Raw genomic sequence first — 19940 nt, 5'->3', positions numbered from 1 at the left:
CTTTCCCACCACCCCACGCTGAAACCCGTATGTGAGGAAGCAACTGGATGGACCACAAGCGACTCTACATCCCGGCTCCCTGCGAGGACAGGCTGGAGTTAAAGATACTCTCTAGGCTCTTGAGCCCTCTCAGATCCAGGCACATAACGCTGCTACCATTTCAATGACATGATTTTGCAGGTGTGCTGCAAAAGAAGAGTGTACATTACTTACATATACATGTATTTATCCAGCTTGGCTGCAAAGTGACGTGGCATTTCTCCACATCCGTAATAGTTTCGGTCATTTTCAGGTAGATGATCCACATCGTGGAAGATTACACAGTCCCAGACACTGTCTTTCATGGCCTCTTTGAAGCCCACATTGAAGAGCATTGCACGGTTAAAAGGCTGTGTGCCAGTCTTCTCAAAGAGAAAAACAGAAAGGTACTCAGGCTTTGCCATGACTTTTTTCTATACCTTTATAACTTGTTGAATCATGGTCAAATACTAATAATAAATACATACAAACCAAATTGATAAAATAATAAACATGTTTCAGGATTTTCAAATATACTATTTAAATTATTACATAATTTTATACTTTGGTAACACACAAGAAAACACTGTTATTATCAGGGCCACTGGTAGATCATCAAATTTATATAATGATATAATTCATGTTTCTGTTTTACTTCAAATGTATCAGGATATAGATTATTTATGACCAGGAAAAAGAATAAAGCCATTGAAAATAATATAGGTTGTATTTTTTAGCAAAGCTTTCCATATGGTGCCCAGACTAAAAGAAGCAGGAAACAAAGTGACTCAAGAAGCAGTAACCCTTCTCTTATATAACAAGGCCAGGGAGGGCTAACTTTGTATTACTAATGCTTATAATAGAGACAAAGGCATTTTCGGAGACAAAAACAATTGGAACTTATTACACAAAACCCAATTTCCTTTATTATAACCATTTTCCTTTATTACTAGGGAAAACAAAGTGTCCAGACAACAGTTTCTATTTTTATTATTTTTGTTTATGATAAAGACCAAGAGCATTTGAAGGGACAAAAAAAGTGGGAACTTATTACACAGAACCCAACTTCCTATATAATGACCACTTCCCTTTACTTATAAGGAAAATTATATTAAGGTGCATGGGCAATAAAAGGTTTCATGCTACAGCTAAAGAAAATTAAAGAGCAATTTACCTATGCCTTGGCAATATTTCTCAAAATCATCTCCAAAACATAAAACAACAAAGGATTATGAAAGAAGTGGATGAGATGCACAGTGCAGCCATCACCAGAGTGCTCCCTCAAAAGTGAAAAATCACTAATTTTTAGTCCTGGGTCCTGCACTAACTTGAGGTAATAGAAATCACTTTACTTTTTACAGCTTTTCCTCACCAATGAAATGGGGAGAATAAAAAGGAAAGGCAGCTAAATTATAATATTATTACTGGTACATCATCAGCTTGAACAAATGACTTTCCTTTAAGATTTAAAAAAATGTTTTCATTAAATGTGGACATAATACTTAACGGCTTATAATAAAAATACGAAGTTTTATGTCTAACTCACCTTCATCTTCCAAAAGCAGTACATTTACACACCTCTAGTAGTTTATTCTGGTACGTATCTCCTCATTTCAAGGTAATGAGAGTTTTGATATCCCCTTGCTTCATTAACTTTTTAGACACTATTGATTTCTTACCATGGTCACTGAGGATTTATACCCCCCCATTCACTGCCCCTCCATCCATTCTCCCAACAGAGTTATGTCATAATTTTTTGTTAAGTCCACGGTATTTGCATTATTGTGACTGTATACATATGATTGTTGAGTAAATTATGATTCTGTTTTCTTTCTCAAACTGAGATTCATAACTGTCTTCTCTTTTCTATATAACTATTATTACTTTGTACAAAAGCCCCAGCAGGCATGCCCTGTATTTTTTAATAACTGATGCAATCATTGAAACACATCAAACCATTTATCGATTCCTCCTCCAGCCGGCCCCCAAGCCCAACTCCAGCTGCCACTGCCACTGCCCTCACGTCTTGCTCCAGTCTTGACTGGTCTGACCATGTGCAACTATCATCCTGGGCCTCCTCTTTCATTCCCTACATCATCTGTGTCCTTTACTTGGCTCTCTCAATTTGCTGAGGAACATCCTTCAGAAGTTTCCTATCTCAGGATCCATGGGAGAAAAAAAAAAAAAAAAAATATATATATATATATATATCTATATATATACACACACACACACATAGATATTATACATATATATATATATATTTTAGCCAATGAATGACTGAAAATGCCATCAATCTACCCTCACACTTGACTGACATTCTGACTGGGTAAAAAATTCTACGTAAGAATTCCTTTCCCCTAGAATTTTAAAGGCATGTGGCTCCACAATCTTCTAGGTATCAGCACTGCTGAGAAGGTTCATATGATTCTGATACATAATCACTGGTAATTTTTCCTACAGAACCTTTTTGATCCCTTCCCTTTTTAATTTGCATTCTAAAGTTTCAAAATAATATGCTTTAAAGCTCTGTATTTTATTCATGTGTACATGTGGACCCTTTTAATCTGAAGACTCATGTCTTTGCTTCTGGGAAATATTCTTATATTATTTCTTTGGTCATTTTACTCCACCCCAACCCCGTTTTTTTCCTGCTATATTTTTTCAGAACTCTGATTAGTAAGTGTATTTGTTATCTACTGATGTGTAACAAATCACAGCAAAACTCGTGGCTAATAAAACCATAGTCATTTATTATGCTCAAAGGACCTGTGATAGGAAATTCTGACAGCACGGCAAAGATCCCTGATCACTGCTCCATGATGTCTGGGCATCAGCTGGCAGATCCACTTCCAAGAGGACTCAGTCACACAGCCAGCAAGATGACGCTGGCAAGTCACTTCTTCTCCACAGGGCTGCTTGAGCGTCCTCATGACATGGCAGCTGGTTTCCCCAAGAGCAAGTGATCCAACAGACCAAAGCAGAAGCAGCAGTGTCTTTGATGACCTAGCTTCAAACATCACACACTGTCACTATGCAGTGTGGTTGTCCACACAAGTCAGCCCTTATTCATTGTGGCAGGAGACCATACAAGGAGGCAAGGATCCTTGGGGACCATCTTGGAGGTGGTTACCCCTGTGAGGCATTGATACATCTTAATTTCTCCTGCTTTGGTTCTAGTTTAAGAGTTATCTTCTTAAGTTTATCTTCCAGCCATTCTATTGAAAGTTTTGTTTTACTTATCACATTTTCTTTTAGGATAACTTTCTTATTCTGATTGTTCTTTATGATGTTTTCATTTCACAGATGCATTATCTTTCCTTCACTCTCTGTGGATAGTGATTATGAGTTTTTATTACTGTTAATTTCTTTTCTTTTTTAAAAAAATGTTCTGTGTTCCCTCCACTGTCTATATTTTCTATAATCCCTTTTGTTGGATTGGTTCTGTCTCCTTTTGTGGGAACCCTCTGCCACCCATTCACGGTTGAGAGTAAGGCACTAAAAAGCTGAGGGGAACCTCCATGTACGTATGTGAGGTTGTGGCACAGCACTCATGGCTCCACACACCACACACGCACACGCATGGGCACGAGCAAATCCCTAAGCCAAACTGAAACAGAAACAGAAGCCCCCATCCTCCTCGCCGGCGCTCTGTGTGCCATAGCTCAGAAAATGGCGACACCCTCCTTCAAGACAAAAACCCTGCGTCCTGGTTGACCGTTCTCCGTTGCTCACAACGTACGTCCACTTCAAGAGCAAATAATTTGACTTCTAAACCCAATGTGGCCCAAACCCAGCCACTGCTCACCTCCTCCCTCCAACACCACCGCAGCCCGAGTCAGCACCTTCTTCTACCCAGTGGCAGAAGCTCCCACTCAGTCTACTCTCCGCACAGTCATCTTCTCCAAAGTCCATTAGATCACGCCATTCCTCCACTCAAAAGCCTCCAGCACCTTCTCACCTTACACGGGACAACCCGAGTCCTCCCCCAGGTTCTTCATTACCTGCGTCTCTTCCGCCTATGATTTCCTCCCTCACGTCTTTCTTCGCTCGTCGCTCCAGCAACACTGACCACTTTGCAGACACACCATGCGCTCTCCTGCCCTGCCTGGAACACGCATCCCCGAACGTCAGCACGGGCTGCTCCTTTGTTCAGGGCCGCTCCCGCCTCACCTCCTCTGAGAGCCTTCCGTAAACACTCTGAAGGAAGGAGCACATCTCCCTGCCCCTACTGCTCTCTCTGCCCCAACTCTTAGCTCCAGGCACCACCTGACATGCCACACGATTATTTACTGCCCTCCTTCCCTCACGAGAACGAGAGGCCTCAGCTGGCTTGTCCCCTGCTGTCTCCCCTTTGTTGAATGAATGAAAGCGGGCTTCATGGAGGTGATAAAGTGAGGAACTGGCCTCCTGCTCTGGAGACTTCCCAACATTAGACCAGGCATCGTCTCCCTGGGGCTAAGCTACTTCTCTAGTGAAGAGGCCGCTCACGCCCTGCCTCAGGTGAAGGGGTTGGGGGGATTCACACCGAACGACTGGCTTCAAACAGCCAGACAAGGAGAAGGACAGAGGGCGCTTGGGGTCGGCAGGCAACCCGACTCAAGCCTCTGCTCTGAGGTGCCAGAGTTCGGCTGCATCAGCACCGGCAGGACCCGCGCTGGTTTCTCCGAGGAGAAACTTTTCGTTTTCTACAAGATACAACAGAGTAATCACCTGACAGCACGAGCCAAGTTAAGAAACTAGGGATCTGGGGCTTCCCTGGTGGCGCAGTGGTTGAGAATCTGCCTGCCAATGCAGGGGACGCGGGTTCGGGCCCTGGTCTGGGAGGATCCCACATGCCGCGGAGCAACTGGGCCCGTGAGCCACAGCTACTGAGCCTGCGCGTCTGGAGCCTGTGCTCCGCAACAAGAGAGGCCGCGATAGTGAGAGGCCCGCGCACCGCGATGAAGAGTGGCCCCCGCACCGCGATGAAGAGTGGCCCCCGCTTGCCACAACTAGAGAAAGCCCTCGCACAGAAACGAAGACCCAACAAAGCCATACATACATACATACATACATAAAAAGAATGTAAGCAGACAAGAATAGCATTAAAAAAAAAAAGAAAAAAAAAAAGAAACTAGGGATCTGACTGTTCTGCAATCAAACTTTTAAACAATCCCTTAGTTTAGCCCAGTGCTTCAGTTCGTCTTTCAAGGGCTGAGATGTGCAGGGGGGCCTTCGTCCAGCAGACTGACTCAGTCCTTGTCACCATCCCCCTCGACAGCACGTAGGTCTGAGCCCCCTGTGCTGGGCTAAGGGAGGGCGTGCCAGGGCTCCACCTGCCTCTTTTTAATTTATTTATTTATTTATTTTTGGCTGCATTGGGTCTTCGTTTCTGTGCGAGGGCTTTCACTAGTTGCGGCGAGCGGGGGCCACTCTTCATCGCGGTGCGCGGGCCTCTCACTATCGCGGCCTCTCTTGTTGCGGAGCACAGGCTCCAGACGCACAGGCTCAGTAGCTGTGGCGCACAGGCTTAGTTGCCCCGCGGCATGTGGTATCTTCCCAGACCAGGGCTCGAACCCGTGTCCCCTGCATTGGCAGGCAGATTCTCAACCACTGCGCCACCAGGGAAGCCCTCCACCTGCCTCTTGACTCCCAGAGATGGGCTGAAATCGCTCAACTACTTCCATCTCTTTGTCTTTATAGTTTAATAACTCATTACAAGTTTTTTTCTTTCATTCATTTTAGGAGTCTGGAAAGGAAAAGAGGGAAACATGTTGTACCCCCTTCCATATTTAACTGGGAGTTCTGAGCTGCTCGTCAAAGGCTTAGCCCTTCTGGTACCAGTCCAGCAGGAAAATGACTCTTCTATTTCATATGTGGTAAAGATGTTACTAGCTCAAAACCACAACACACTATCAAACATACAGGCCTGAATTAATACTGATCAAGGCTAAGATTCAGACTTAAGACGTTTATAAAATATGGACCTTAGCTGCTCTGCAGACTTCTTCTTCACATACACAAAACAATTCAATGGTGTCGGACTCTCAGGAGAAAATGCCTTCAAAAACACAGAGGCAGATATCTCATCCCCCAACACATTATGAAGACTGAAGTTTCAAAAAAGGAAACTAGCAGTTGGTAAAACGGATCTAGAAGTTTATAACTATGGCTATCATGACAGTAGCTAAAATTTTTTATTTACTATCAGGTTAAAAAAAGTTAATTTTCATAATATAGGTGATTGCATTAAAAAGCACATATGCCTTATATACATCATTATATGAACAGGAAACAGACCTTAAAAGGGTGATTTACACACAGAGAACTATAAGTTACATTAAATACCCAGTACTTCCAGGGGGAAAAATAGAGGCAAAAAAGCTAAGAGTGAGAAAATAAAATTAAAAAAAAAAAAAAAAGGTAAAATCAGCCACAAAGGACTTGGGAAAACACACTAACTGTAACAATCTTAGGAAGAGAATTTGAATATTTTCTAATATTTCAAAAAAAAAAAATAAATCCCAGAGGCATCTAATATAAGCTAGGTCACTTTCTGTCTACTGATAAATAAAGAAATACATTTTTAGTCAGATTTAGTAAAAAGAAGGACCGATCAGGATAAAATGAGGTCACCAATGTCAAAACCAAAAGTATCCAAATTTCAGTGTATTCTAAACATGAACAAAATGCACTTTAGAAATACTATATAGCAATCAGTGACAAAATTCAGCAAGGACCCTAGTGTTTGGGAAATGGGGTTGGGGAGAGACCAAGGAAGAAATCCAAGATGACACCTTAAGTACAAAAGCAGGTGATGACAGAAGTAGAAAAACATAGAAGTACAGAAAATATCTCCAAAGGGTTTAAATAAGTCTGAAAGAAACTGTACATACGGAATACTGATATTAAAGTATTTACAGAGAAAAAATTAGCTGATAATATGAATAATTATATATATATTTCACTTTAATAGGTAAGACATTAGATGATTTAAAATGATAGGAACACATCAACTGATAAAAGGATTAACAAAATGTGGTACACACAATTAACAGGCTCAGTCCAAAACGGAATTTTACCCAAATATAAAACCAAGGATTAACCTTAAACTACACACTTTTAATCACACAGTATCTAAGAGTTTACTACGTTCTAGTATACCTAGTTACCATTTTGAAAAATATTCTCACCTGTTCAATGACATAAAAGGCAAATTCCAGCCGCTGTTTTTGGAGCATTGGAATCAGATGCAAGAAAAAAATTGGAAGATGTTCATGGCGATTACGGAAAGGAATGAGAACTGCCACCTTTAAAACAAAAGAGTCACATATGTAAATAAATACAGCAGCAAGCCCTAGAGGTAAAAGATAAAAACTGACCCTTGAGATTCTCTTACTCATGAATTTTCTCACCAGAGATCCAACAGTGAGTGAAAACAGACAAGGCCCTTGCCTTTGTGCCATTTATGCTCTTGTGAACCTGGAGAGGTATAAATGGGCTCTGAAGGTCATTCTAGGGATTGTGGTCCTTATTCTATGAAAACCATGAAAGTCGTGGAAAGATTTTAAAAGAGTGATAAAATCAGCTTTGGTGATGGCAAACACTACTATGAAGAGCAGGGTAAAGCAGGTTGGAGAAAACCAAAAGTGGGCTCAGGGAGCTGGTTAGAAATTAATGCAAAGTCAAGACAAGAGGTAATGGTAGCTTGAAGAGAGGCGGGGTGGAGGACAAGAAGAGAAGTACATGAATTTTTGAAACATTGAAGAGGTAAATGAACAGGATTTGTTCCTGGAATGGATATAAGGAGTGAGGGAGAGGGATGCGTCGAGACTGATTTCTAGGTTTTAAAGTAGATCATAAATAATAAGTTTATGGGTTTTAAATTGAATTTAAAAGAGATTCCACCTGAATATCCAGTATCTAACATGGCTCACCTGGTCTAGAGATATTTTTGAAAAATATAACAGATATATCATGGAATATAAATGAAGTTTGATAATTATATTAATATAATATTTTTCATCTAATCAAAATGCACAATTAAATTTTTGATACACTGCATGTTTATTTCAGTGGTAGGATAATATTCAGTTTAAAATTGATAATACAATTATGTTAAAATGTTAAGCTCAACAAAAAAGATAAGGTAAACAAGCACAAGCATCAGAGAAATTCATCCCTTAAATAAACCAAAGAAATGTGTTTCTTATGTAATCAAAAAAAAAAAAAACAAACCACGTTTATGGGAATTAAAATGGTTTCTCAGTAGATCAATCCTTCTTCTAATAAGAAAAAAAATGATCGAGACTCTCAAGATCAAGACTAAAAATAACTGTTTACAAAGTGTGTCCTATGATATGGGAATAAATGAATAATGATCAATCATCACTTACTCAAGTCCTCTTTCCTGGATCCAAACTTCATCATACAAGTCAAGTGACCCTACAATTCAGATTTTGCCCTTGAAAAAGCTAAAATGTTTTCTAACCATTGCTTTTCTTAGCAATTTCTGAGCTAAGCTAGCCTTATTATAATTGTGAATTTTCTAAAAACTGAAATTAAAACAAATAAGTTTTCTACAGATTATAAATTCCAAAATCAGAAGACCTAAATAGGCATTTCTCTAAAGAAGACATACAGATGGCCAACAGGCACATAAAAACATGCTCAACATCGCTAATTATTAGAGAAATGCAAATCAAATCTACAATGAGGTATCACCTCACACCAGTCAGAATAGCCATGATCAAAAAGTTTACAAATAACAAATGCTTGAGAGGGTGTGGAGAAAAGGGACCCCTCCTACATTGTTGGTGGGAATGGAAATTGGTGCAGCCACTATGGAAAACAGTATGGAGGTTCCTTAAAACACTAAAAATAGAGCTACCACATGATCCTGCAATCCCATTCCTGGGCATATATATCTGGAAAAGATGAAAACTCTAATTCAAAAAGATACATGCACCCCAATGTTCATAGAAGCACTATTTACAATAACCAAGACATGGAAGCAACCTAAGTGTCCATCAACAGATGAATGGATAAAGAAGATGTGGCATATATATACAATTGAATATTAGCCATAGAAAAGAATGAAATATTTGCCATTTGCAGCAACATGGATGGACCTAGAGATTATCATACTAAGTGAAGTAAATCAGACAGACAAAAACAGATATTATATGATATTACTTACATGTGGAATCTAAAAAATGATACAAATGAATCTATATACAAAATAGAAACAGGCTCACAGATGTAGAAAAGAAACTTATGGTTACCAAAGGGGAAAGGGGAGGAGAGGGATAAATTAGGAGTATGGGATTAACAGATTCACACTACTATATATAAAATAGACAAGCAACAAGGATTTACTGTATAGCGCAGGGAACTATATTCAGTATCTTTTAATAACCTATAATGGAAAAGAATCTGAAAAGGAATATATATATCTATTCACTTTGCTGTACACCTGAATGAATCACTTTGCTGTATACCTGAAACTAACATAATGTTGTAAATCAAATATAGTTCAATTAAAAAATGCCAAAAAAATAATAAATTCCAAAATCATTAGATTTTCAAAGAACATAAGAATCAAAATATGTCTAATAACAATGTCTATGTGTCATTCTATATTTTGGATTTTTAAATACAGCCTAATAAACTGGTTAAACAGAAAATTATGTAACAACATTAAACATAGGACTTATTAAAATTTCAACTATACCAAATAAATTTTACTAATGAATGAATAAATGCAAATAATTGACAATGCATAGGTTTAGGATCTGATCCTACTTGTAAAATCAGGACATGACATTAGATGTAGTCAATAGAAAATAGTAACATTTACCTGTGTATTTTACATTACCAGGATCGTACATGAGAGAAAATTTTAAATTATTAAAATAGTTTTATTTTAAAAGAGAACAATACATAGTTTCATAAAATTGAAGACATCTAAACTAAAAGCTCCACCACTAATTTTCCCTTAATGATGATGAGATAGTGGAAAAGAGAAAGAGACAATGGTTGTTATGAGGCTGATATTTTCATGTCTACATTGATTCACATTTGGTAAGTGGTGGGAACCAAAGAGGCTCTGGTGCCTCTGCCAGCCGCACTCTGGGCCCCATTCTTCTTTGGTTTGCTCCATAAGGTGCCTCTTGGCTTATGAGCCTGAGGACCACGAGGCTACAGAACAACACGGAACCCACATCTAAGAGTCCCTCCTGTACCCCACACAACGGCCACGGTTGGTGCTGAGCACTCCCTTCTGACTGAGGAGACTTGCTGACAGGCCTCAGTATCCACTGTTGGCATCTCCACAGAATTCCCACATCTATACAACTCCCAAAGCAGCTCAGGAACCCCTAAGTTTACTCTTGGGATAGGAAACTGCTATGAAAGTGAAAGGAGTTACATGGCAAGTACAAATCCCTACCACTGACCTTATCTGAAGTGTATCAGTGTGATAACTTCTAGCAAAATTAGGATCGAGCTTGCCCTTCTTGGTTTTGAATTTGGCCACAAGTTGGCTGCCTATGATGTAAATGGGTTATAAAAGCAGTTAAGACGAATTATAGATATATAAGGAAAGAAGCTATTAAAAAGCTGCAGAGTCCATATTAAAGACAGCCCATATTAATTGAATACAATGAGGCTGAGTAATCAGTTGAACATATAAGAATAAACGAAGGTAGTCATGGCCCCTAATGCAGTAATTTCTTCAATAAAACATTTAAAATATTGAGTTGATTTTTCCTTAATATTGTATGGAAACTGAGAGTATTATAAGAGAAAGAAATGACCAGTGTCATGGCAAGTTCAAAGAAGCTAAACTGTCGTTTTTATAACAAATGCATGTCCACATATTAATGAGACAGTTATCAAAGGTTTTGAATATGCCTAAAGTAAAGTTTTTATTAAAACAAAGCTAAATAGCATCTAAAAATTCATTTGGCACGTCCCTTCCTTTGGCTGTGGAATGTCACTGTCAACAGTTTACAATTTATTGCCTAGGAAGAGAAGATCTCAGTATTCTGTGGTAATTTATCTCAAGGTTTAATAGCCTTTGTTTCAGGACATTCTTTCTTACATGTGCCCTAATTTGCTGTTGGAGCCACTCTCCTGTCGAAGCATCTCCACTGGAGATAGAACTAAACATCTGGTCATTACCTTCGGAAAAACAAGAGTCATCTTCATGAATCTCTCCTCGCCACCTCTTGTTCAAGCAAAATTATCCACACGCACTTTGCTCCCACTTCAAAACCACTAATCTTACTGAATTTATGCACCTATTTTTCATTCTTGCTCATTTTCTCCTATACTCACCATGAAGAGATAAGCAAGAAAAATGTTGACTACATAAATTTTCCCCACCAAGATTTTGTCCTAGTTTCAAACTTGAAGCACACCACCGCTACGATGTCCCTAAATGACATGGCTTCAGACTTGCCTACCTTTAAGGATGCACGAGCTGTCTGCCACTGACTAAGACAGAACAGAGTAGAAGCTGCCAAGCCTTCATTCTCCTGCAGTGTTTCAGGTCCCTCCTCCCCTCCCCCTCACTTCCAGTGCGTACAGGAGCTTCTCAAACAGGAGGCACGCGATAAAAACTGCAGGTTCGATAAGTGGTGATGGGAAAATTGGACAGGTACATGTAAAAGTATGAAATTAGAACACTCCCTGACACCATGCACAAAAATAAACTCAAAATGGATTAAAGACCTAAGTGTAAGGCCAGACACTATCAAACTCTTAGAGGAAAACATAGGCAGAACACTCTATGACATAAATCACAGCAAGATCCTTTTTGACCCAGCCCCTAGAGAAATGGAAATAAAAACACAAATAAACAAATGGGACCTAATGAAACTTAAAAGCTTTTGCACAGCAAAGGAAACCATAAACAAGACCAAAAGACAACCCTCAGAATGGGAGAAAATATTTGCAAATGAAGCAACTGACAAAGGATTAATCTCCAAGATTTACAAGCAGCTTATGCAGCTCAATAACAAAAAAACAAACAACCCAATCCAAAAATGGGCAGAAGACCTAAATAGACATTTCTCCAAAGAAGACATACAGATTGCCAACAGACACATGAAAGAATGCTCAACATCATTAATCATCAGAGAAATGCAAATCAAAACTACAATGAGGTATCATCTCACACCGGTCAGAATGGCCATTATCAAAAAATCTAGAAACAATAAATGCTGGAGAGGGTGTGGAGAAAAGGGAACACTCTTGCACTGTTGGTGGGAATGTAAACTGAAACAGCCACTATGGAGAACAGTATGGAGGTTCCTTAAAAAACTACAAATAGAACTACCATACGACCCAGCAATCCCACTACTGGGCATATACCCTGAGAAAACCATAATTCAAAAAGAGTCATGTACCAAAATGTTCATTGCAGCTCTATTTACAATAGCCAGGACATGGAAGCAACCTAAGTGTCCATCATTGGATGAATGGATAAAGAAGATGTGGCACATATATACAATGGAATATTACTCAGCCACAAAAAGAAACGAAATGGAGGTATTTGTAATGAGGTGGATGGAGTTAGAGTCTGTCATACAGAGTGAAGTAAGTCAGAAAGAGAAAAACAAATACAGTATGCTAGCACATATATACGGAATCTAAGGAAAAAAAAAAAAAGGTCATGAAGAACCTAGTGGCAAAACGGGAATAAAGACACAGACCTACTAGAGAATGGACTTGAGGATATGGGGAGGGGGAGGGGTGAGATGTGACAGGGTGAGAGAGTGTCATGGACATATATACACTACCAAATGTAAAATAGATAGCTAGTGGGAAGCAGCCGCATAGCACAGGGAGATCAGCTCGGTGATTTGTGACCACCTAGAGGGGTGGGATAGGGAGGGTGGGAAGGAGGGAGATGCAAGAGGGAAGAGATATGGGAACATATGTATAACTGATTCACTTTGTTATAAAGCAGAAACTAACACACCATTGTAAAGCAATTATACTTCAATAAAGATGTTTAAAAAAAAAAAAATTGCAGGCTCGCGTCTCTTTCCACCAACAGCATCAGAATGTCTGAGGACTGAGTTCAAGAATCTTCTTTTTTACCAAACACCCCAGGTACCTCTGAAACAGGTGACTAAGACCCATCTTTGAGGAACCTTGGACTAGAAACAGGACTCCAGGGCTCCGAGCAGATAACCCCAACAAGTAGTTGCCTGACTCTTCAAAGCCTTAGGTTTTAGACCAAAGTGGTTCAGGCCTGCATCTGAACTCTGAATGGAACACAGGCAACATCACAGGTAAACACTTCACTTTAATGACCTGAAAAGCATCCCTTTCCTCCTATCCCAACCTCCCTTTTAGAAATAATCTTGCCTCTACAAGGCATCCGACCTGTGCTCAATCTTCCACTGCGACCCGCGATGTTCAAAATACCTAGGAATTGGTGAAATCACTTATTTTAGAAGATTAATTCCACTTAATTGGTCTCCGATGAATTTAGTTGGTATTTTTTTAAAAAGAAAAAGATCCTCAAATATTAAGAATCAAGTTGATAGCAGATGTTTCACATAAATCTCGTTACTTCTTGTTTCCTTCTCAGCTCAGTTCCAAGATGAGAATGCAGCATTATTAGAATGTAAACAGGTGGCAGGGGTGAGGTGGGGGGGAAGATTATTTGATTAAGTATAGCAGGTATAGGTCACCTCTGAATGATCTCCAAATTCCCTCTCATACCTTGAGCTGTGTAGCTCAGAACTAGAGACTATATTCTGAGAAGGGTTTGGGCATAACTGAAATAAGAGCAACAGTACCATATATAGTTCCTAAATAAAATAAGCCAATTTTTAGATCCCTGAATTAGCTGGCTCCTGAAACTTCCCTTTCAATACTGTTACCTACTGATTCACTGGAGTTTACAGTCTACTAAAATCTGTAAGTAGAAACTACTTATGTGTGATATACCTCTCCCCTAAAAAATGAGACGAAAACAAACGCTAAAATTTAAAATCCAACATCTGATATAGACCACTGGAGAAAGGACAAGAAGACTTAATTTTCCTGATCCCAACTTATCCTACTGCTATACTACACAGTGCACACGTGAGAGGTATACACCACGTGTATTAATATACATCTGAGAACCAACCTCCATTCTACCCCACAGCCTTTGTGATTAATTGAGTATGCTTTTTCTTCCGTTAGCGTTCAACATATATACTCATCACCCAAGTAAGAAAAAGAATTTATTTTGCCCAGGACATTTTTTAAAGTAACATTATGTAAATTGGGCCATATTTTATATACAAATGTGAGGAAACTCAATCATGAAATAGGAAAAGATTCATTTATTATCCGAATTTGATCTGGGAAATAGTATAAAACAACTGCAATATAGAATGTGTTGCCAAAATCTGTACTGGAATCCATTTCAGCAGCTTTACAACTTGTTTGAGGGAAAAAAACCCAAACATTTATTTAATAATTTGTAACAAGACATGTATCTGTCTCATAAACTCAACTCAACAAAACTGGGTTTAGCGCTTCCCTTTTATACAAGAGAGGCTAAGCTCTACGTTAGGGATGCAGACGTAAATAATACACATCCCCAACATCCCCAAACACAAAGAGTTCAAGGCCATTTAAGTCAGAGGGCTTTTATCATAAGCTTAACAGCATACAATTCTCCTTCCCAGGAGTGACTTTTTTTGGTACCAAAAGACAAATATTTTAGCAAAAAACTGATATTTAAAAGAGGAACTGAAAACTGCTTCCAGATTAAGGGTACAGCCCAATCCTTCAGGATGTAATATCTGATTTAATCATATGTAGTTTTCACTTGAATTACATAAATGCTGTTTCCTATTCAAATGTAACATTACATGAACACGCGCTTATTAACCAATTTCACAGTACTGAGAACAACTCTGATTTAAACCATGGTTTTCAATTTTTTTTAAGCAGCAGGGGCAGGCCCACTTCCTTATAGTTTTTCAAACAAAACATTAAAAGTAGGATTCTGATATATCAGAAAGATTAAAAGCCTGTGCCCTGCCTTCTGAAACAGAGGCAAAGAAGAGCCCGAAGTTCTTCTTTTTGTGTCCTGCAGTGGCCGCCGAGCAGCGTCTTTAGAACGCTGGGACTCAGGAACCCCAGTGCTGGGCCCAACTGGAAACCACTGTTTCCAGGCCTTGGTGGGGCTACGACTGCAGGTGTCAGTAACCACTAGGGACAGCAGCGGGAAGCAAAGAAATCACAGCCTCTCTTCCAAACAGAACAGGAAAAATCATCTGTTTTCCAAGCCAATCTCAAGCGAGGTACCTATCACCAGGATCTCCAAGAGACTGAACACAGGAGCAGGTATCTGTATATGCACAGGTGCCGTTCATCTTCACAGGTAACACGATTAACTCACATTTGGACTGGGAATACTTACACATTAAACACAAACATTTTGATGTCTTAAATTTATCAAGACAAAGGGATTTGACTCTATATTCTGAATCAAACACACTTTTCCTCAAATGCATAGTAACAGTCACACTACTTATGAAAAAATGGACCTCACCTTCCACCTGGGTTTACAGTCTTTAGGCCTCCAGTGACCTCCTGGCTCAATATCTAAATCCTTGGAGAAGAGGTGATGAATTTCATCAAAACTGACTTCACTTACATTGACATTGAGGAATCCCCCTAGAAGGTCAAAAATGTGAAGAATTGTTTTAATACGAAGTCAGACAAACAACAATCAGTAGGGTGATGGCATAATGTAGTTGCTGGGACAGTACCATTTATTCCTGTTATCACCATATAATTGTTAATATCACCTTTCAGTTTTAGTTTGGATGATAAATTATATGGTCATCCTACTATCTTTGGTAAATCAGCCAAAGAAAATCAAAGCACTTAAACTTTTTGCTTTTGAGTAATATGGTGAATATTATAATATTCTTTGGGAAATGTTTGCATGTCATTACAATGTAGCTTATTCCAATTTATTCAAGTATTTAAAAACTATTTTTTAATTTCAACATAATCAACACAGGAGACAATGAACACACAGTACGTAAGAGTTAATTAAGCAGTTAGGTTTGACCGGGAGCTGAATCTTAGCTTCTATGTATTGGGGAAATTATCTAACTTCTCTGTGCCTCAGTTTCCTTATCTGTAAAAAGAGATGGTAATACCGGCCTCCCGCTGTGGTTGTATCCATTAGATGAAACAATGCCAGGCACAAAGGTACACATTCAGTAAATTTAGCTACTATTACTGTCATCTTCTTTACTGACATTTCTTCAGAGAGAGAATTCACAAACACAATTCAACAAATTTATTTTGAGTACCTACCATGCATCCCCTTGACAGGCAAAACTGAAAAACTATAAACTTCTAAGATGTTCCTGGTCTACTAAGCACTCACTCTCCAAATTAACAAATATTTGATATTCCTAGAAATGTTTTTACTAACAGTTTTTCTAACGTATACCATGGAAACAGGAATGACTCTTGGATGGAAAACCATTTCCATTACCTCAATCAAAACCAACTAAGAATTAAAAGAGAACTAAGGACTAACAGAACTAAGTTCTTTCACCTCCTTGTCTCATGAAATACAAACCAACAACTATTGAGGTTTCCCATTTCAAGTCTTCTGAGCTCAGTGGCCATGATTCCACACATACAGTCAGCCCTCCACATCCACAAGGTTGGTTGACATCTGTGGATGCAGAGCCCACATACGGCGGGCTGACTGAAAGGGACTTGAGCATCCTCAGATTTTGGTACCCTGGGGGCCCCTGAACCAATCCCCCTTGGATACTGAGGGATGACTGTAAAACACTCAGTTCCTCTTCGAGGGAGCCTCTTTCCTTTCCTCTCTTCCTGCTATTCTATATTCTATAAGGTTTCACAGCCACTCGTCTTCCCATCCCCACTCTTCATCCTAAGTAGGCAGGAACATCCATCAGTGGCTTCCACTAAGCACTTAGGCATACTAGAGAGAAGTATTTCAAAATGTAATTGCCTAGGTTTCACAGAGTAAGCTAGGAAAAAATCTGCGATCTTCTAATGTCTGCCTGTTCTCCTGACAATGTTTGCTGCCTTTTATAACCAAATACCCATCCTTTAGTGTGACAAGATATGCAAAGTAGCTAATCTTAGAAAGGTCAGATTTACCTAAAGAGTAACCTAGGAACTTACAGAGAAAGGATAGATCAAATGTAAGATCCATCGGTCAATGTGAGTACGGACTACCATGACTCAGCTGACAAAACAGAATCTAGCACTGTAATAAGATAAAATTCACACAAATAAATCTGATGCATTTAATGGTATGCATAATTCCTAAAATGATAGTAATTAGGCTAAATAATAAGCCATTCATATAAGGAACTGAAGTTGGTATTCCTTTTGCACTTTTAAACCAATTTCTTTGCCTTTTTCCAGCTTTATAGCTTCAACAGCTGTAACCAACATTATTGTCAGCAGTTTTCTCCAGTATCATTTGCAGTTTAATTTTCATCTTGAACACACATGTGCCAGCAAATTAAGAGGCAGGCCTTATATCTTTCTCCTCAATAAACAGGGCCTCTGGTGTCCATCACTTACAATCCCTGATGCCCAAGGCACCCGAAGCTCACCTCCCTCTCCATCGGCGCCCCCAGTCACATTCCTCAGAGACCCTTAGCAGCTTTTCTATGTGCTTATTGCTCTTTGATCTGAAATCTTAATATCTTACTGGCTGAAGGCCGAAGACGACCCAGTGGCATGAGGCTGTCATGCCAGGAGTAATAGCAACATCACTACCGGGGGTGGGTATGAAGGGATGGGGGACAAGCTCCAGGACAGGCAGCGTAACCACTGGAAACAGCAAGTGTGTGATCAGAAAGAGAGAGAAAGAAAAATAAACACTAATTAGTGGAGGTAGAGGTGGCGGCGGGGTGGTGTGATGAGAAAAACAACTTTTGTTTCTCTGAAAAAACAACCACTTATTTCCGAGTTGCTGCCTGTGCATTTCACAGTGTGATAACCCTGCTCACACCCAGGGTCTGGATATTTAGATAAGAACCTGAGTTTAGGGACTTCCCCGGTGGTGCAGTGGTTAAGAATCCACCTGCCAGTGCGGGGGACGCGGGTTCAAGCCCTGGTCCGGGAAGATCCCACATACCGCGGAGCAACTAAGCCCGTGCGCCACAACTACTGAGCCTGCACTCTGGAGCCCGTGAGCCACAGCTACTGAAGCCCGTGCGCCTAGAGCCCGTGCTCCGCAGCGGGAGAGGCTGCCGCAGTGAGAGGCTCACGCACCTCAGTGGGGAGCAGCTCCAGGCTCGCCACAACTAGAGAAAGTCCGCGCGCAGCAACAAAGACCCAACGCAGCCAAAAATAAATAAATAAATTTATTTTTAAAAAAAAATAAATAAAGAACTTGAGTTTAGGATTCCCACCATTTAAGTACCTGCTCTGCTTCTCCCGGGGAACCTTTTAAAATAAACAGAGTTAAGCCCTCAGAAAGTCAGTGACCTGCCCACCCCGGCAACCTTGTAAGTCCTAGGTGCTTGCTGTCCTGCTCTCCATCTCCTGCTGGCTGGTGACCTGGGATGGAGGACGGCACTCCCCCCGCTCACTGTGCCCTGGCCCCCTCTGGGATCCGTGAGTAAATCCTGAGACTCTACTTCCTTTGCGTGTGTACTGAAACTGCACCTTGCATCAGAATGACCCGCTGGGCTCCACTTCCCCAAAGTGGGAGCTCAGATGCCCAGGGAGCTACCTGCCAACCAGTAAGGGTGGCTGGTGCCCCCTCACACGGCAGGTCATAATCCGCATGTTCTTAACTCAGCACACCAGCTCCAGCCGCTCAATACAGCTGAAGAGGAGGATGGGATCGTGGGCGCAGTCCGTACGCCCATCCGACGCCTTGGAGCTGCGGGTGGCTCTCCTCCCCCTCCAGACCGCTCAGTCTCCCTGGGAGGGTCCACGGCTGGCTGGCAGTCAGGGCCGCTGCGCTGCTGTTGTGTGTCGTGCCGCCCGGCTCTGCTGAGAGTCCCCACCCTAAACTGCTGGTGCTGTAAAAGGTCAGACTCCGCTGCAGAGACGAGCCAGCAGGCCCCAGTCGGAAGCAGCCCTGTCTCCCATTATTCTCCAAAGGAGACCCCACTCGGTGTCAGGTGGGGAGGTGATGGGCTACCATCGCATATGCAAGTCCGGGCACTGGGCCAAGGCGAGCTAACCTGGACGGTCAGGCTCTGCCTCTTTCCCCCACGCAGGGACGGGGCTGGGGGGCAGGCTGTGACGTACTGGGAGCCAAGGAGAGCTCCCCAGGGCCCCAGAGCCGGAGGGGCAGGCCGGCTGCTGGGCCCACTGCGTCGGGTCAGGACCGGGTGCTGAACCTGGGAAGCCGGCCTAACCCCTGAGGAGGCAGCACTAACAGGGCCATCGTGGCAGCCGGGAGGCAAAGCGCTGCAAGGCAAGTGCATCACATGCTGCTAAAAACGTGGGGCCCCACGCGCTTGGGACTGGCTCCTCCCACGTCCCCAGAGGAGGTTAGAAAACTACCAGAAGCCTGTGAGACCCCCACGGCCTGGGCGTTACGGAGCACAGTGGCATATCTACATGGCAAGTCGTGAAGGCTGCGTTCTCGGGGCCTGGAGCTTGCCCAAATACATCTGCTAATGTTGCACCGGTGCAGGCGGAGGTGGACCCTGACCCTCAGCAGTTGACTGGGACCCCCTAGAATGGGAGGTGGCAGCACAGGAGTTAGGGAAGAGGCGACCTCTGTCCCAGGCCTTCCCTGTTACAAGCCATCATACCAAAACATCCAACGATGGCCAGTGTGAAATGAGGAACAGAGACACCTAACTATACCATGATAGAAATGCAAGGTTTTTTAGAAAAATTCATTCAAAAGAAGAGGGAGAAGGGCACTGATTGGCTCTTAGAGG

The 19940-nt window shown here is 41.2% G+C and overlaps 1 protein-coding gene across 7 annotated transcripts in view; it reads right to left on the bottom strand.

Annotated features, from left to right (window-relative positions):
- The window catches only part of B4GALT6 (beta-1,4-galactosyltransferase 6), a 67251-nt gene that overhangs the window by 8800 nt on the left and 38511 nt on the right, over positions 1-19940 (bottom strand). For 4 of the 7 annotated variants that reach the window (XR_014234185.1, XM_082354384.1, XM_082354385.1 and 1 more), the window contains 3 exons: positions 15572-15696; positions 7194-7310; positions 214-401 (listed from right to left, as the gene is read on the bottom strand). Coding sequence is in view for 6 of the 7 variants with exons in the window: in XM_082354384.1 (XP_082210510.1) it covers positions 214-401; positions 7194-7310; positions 15572-15696 (430 nt within the window). In the remaining variant the exon portion in view is untranslated. Of the gene's footprint in view, positions 1-213; positions 402-7193; positions 7311-10457; positions 10524-15571; positions 15697-19940 lie in introns of those variants that run through there. The other 3 variants (XM_082354387.1, XM_082354388.1, XM_082354389.1) reach the window with 2 other exon arrangements.

The sequence above is a fragment of the Balaenoptera borealis genome, assembly GCF_965194805.1.
Source record: "Balaenoptera borealis genome assembly, chromosome: 14".
In the NCBI taxonomy this organism is placed as follows: Eukaryota; Metazoa; Chordata; class Mammalia; order Artiodactyla; family Balaenopteridae; genus Balaenoptera; species Balaenoptera borealis.
This window is presented reverse-complemented; position numbering and strand designations above follow the sequence as displayed.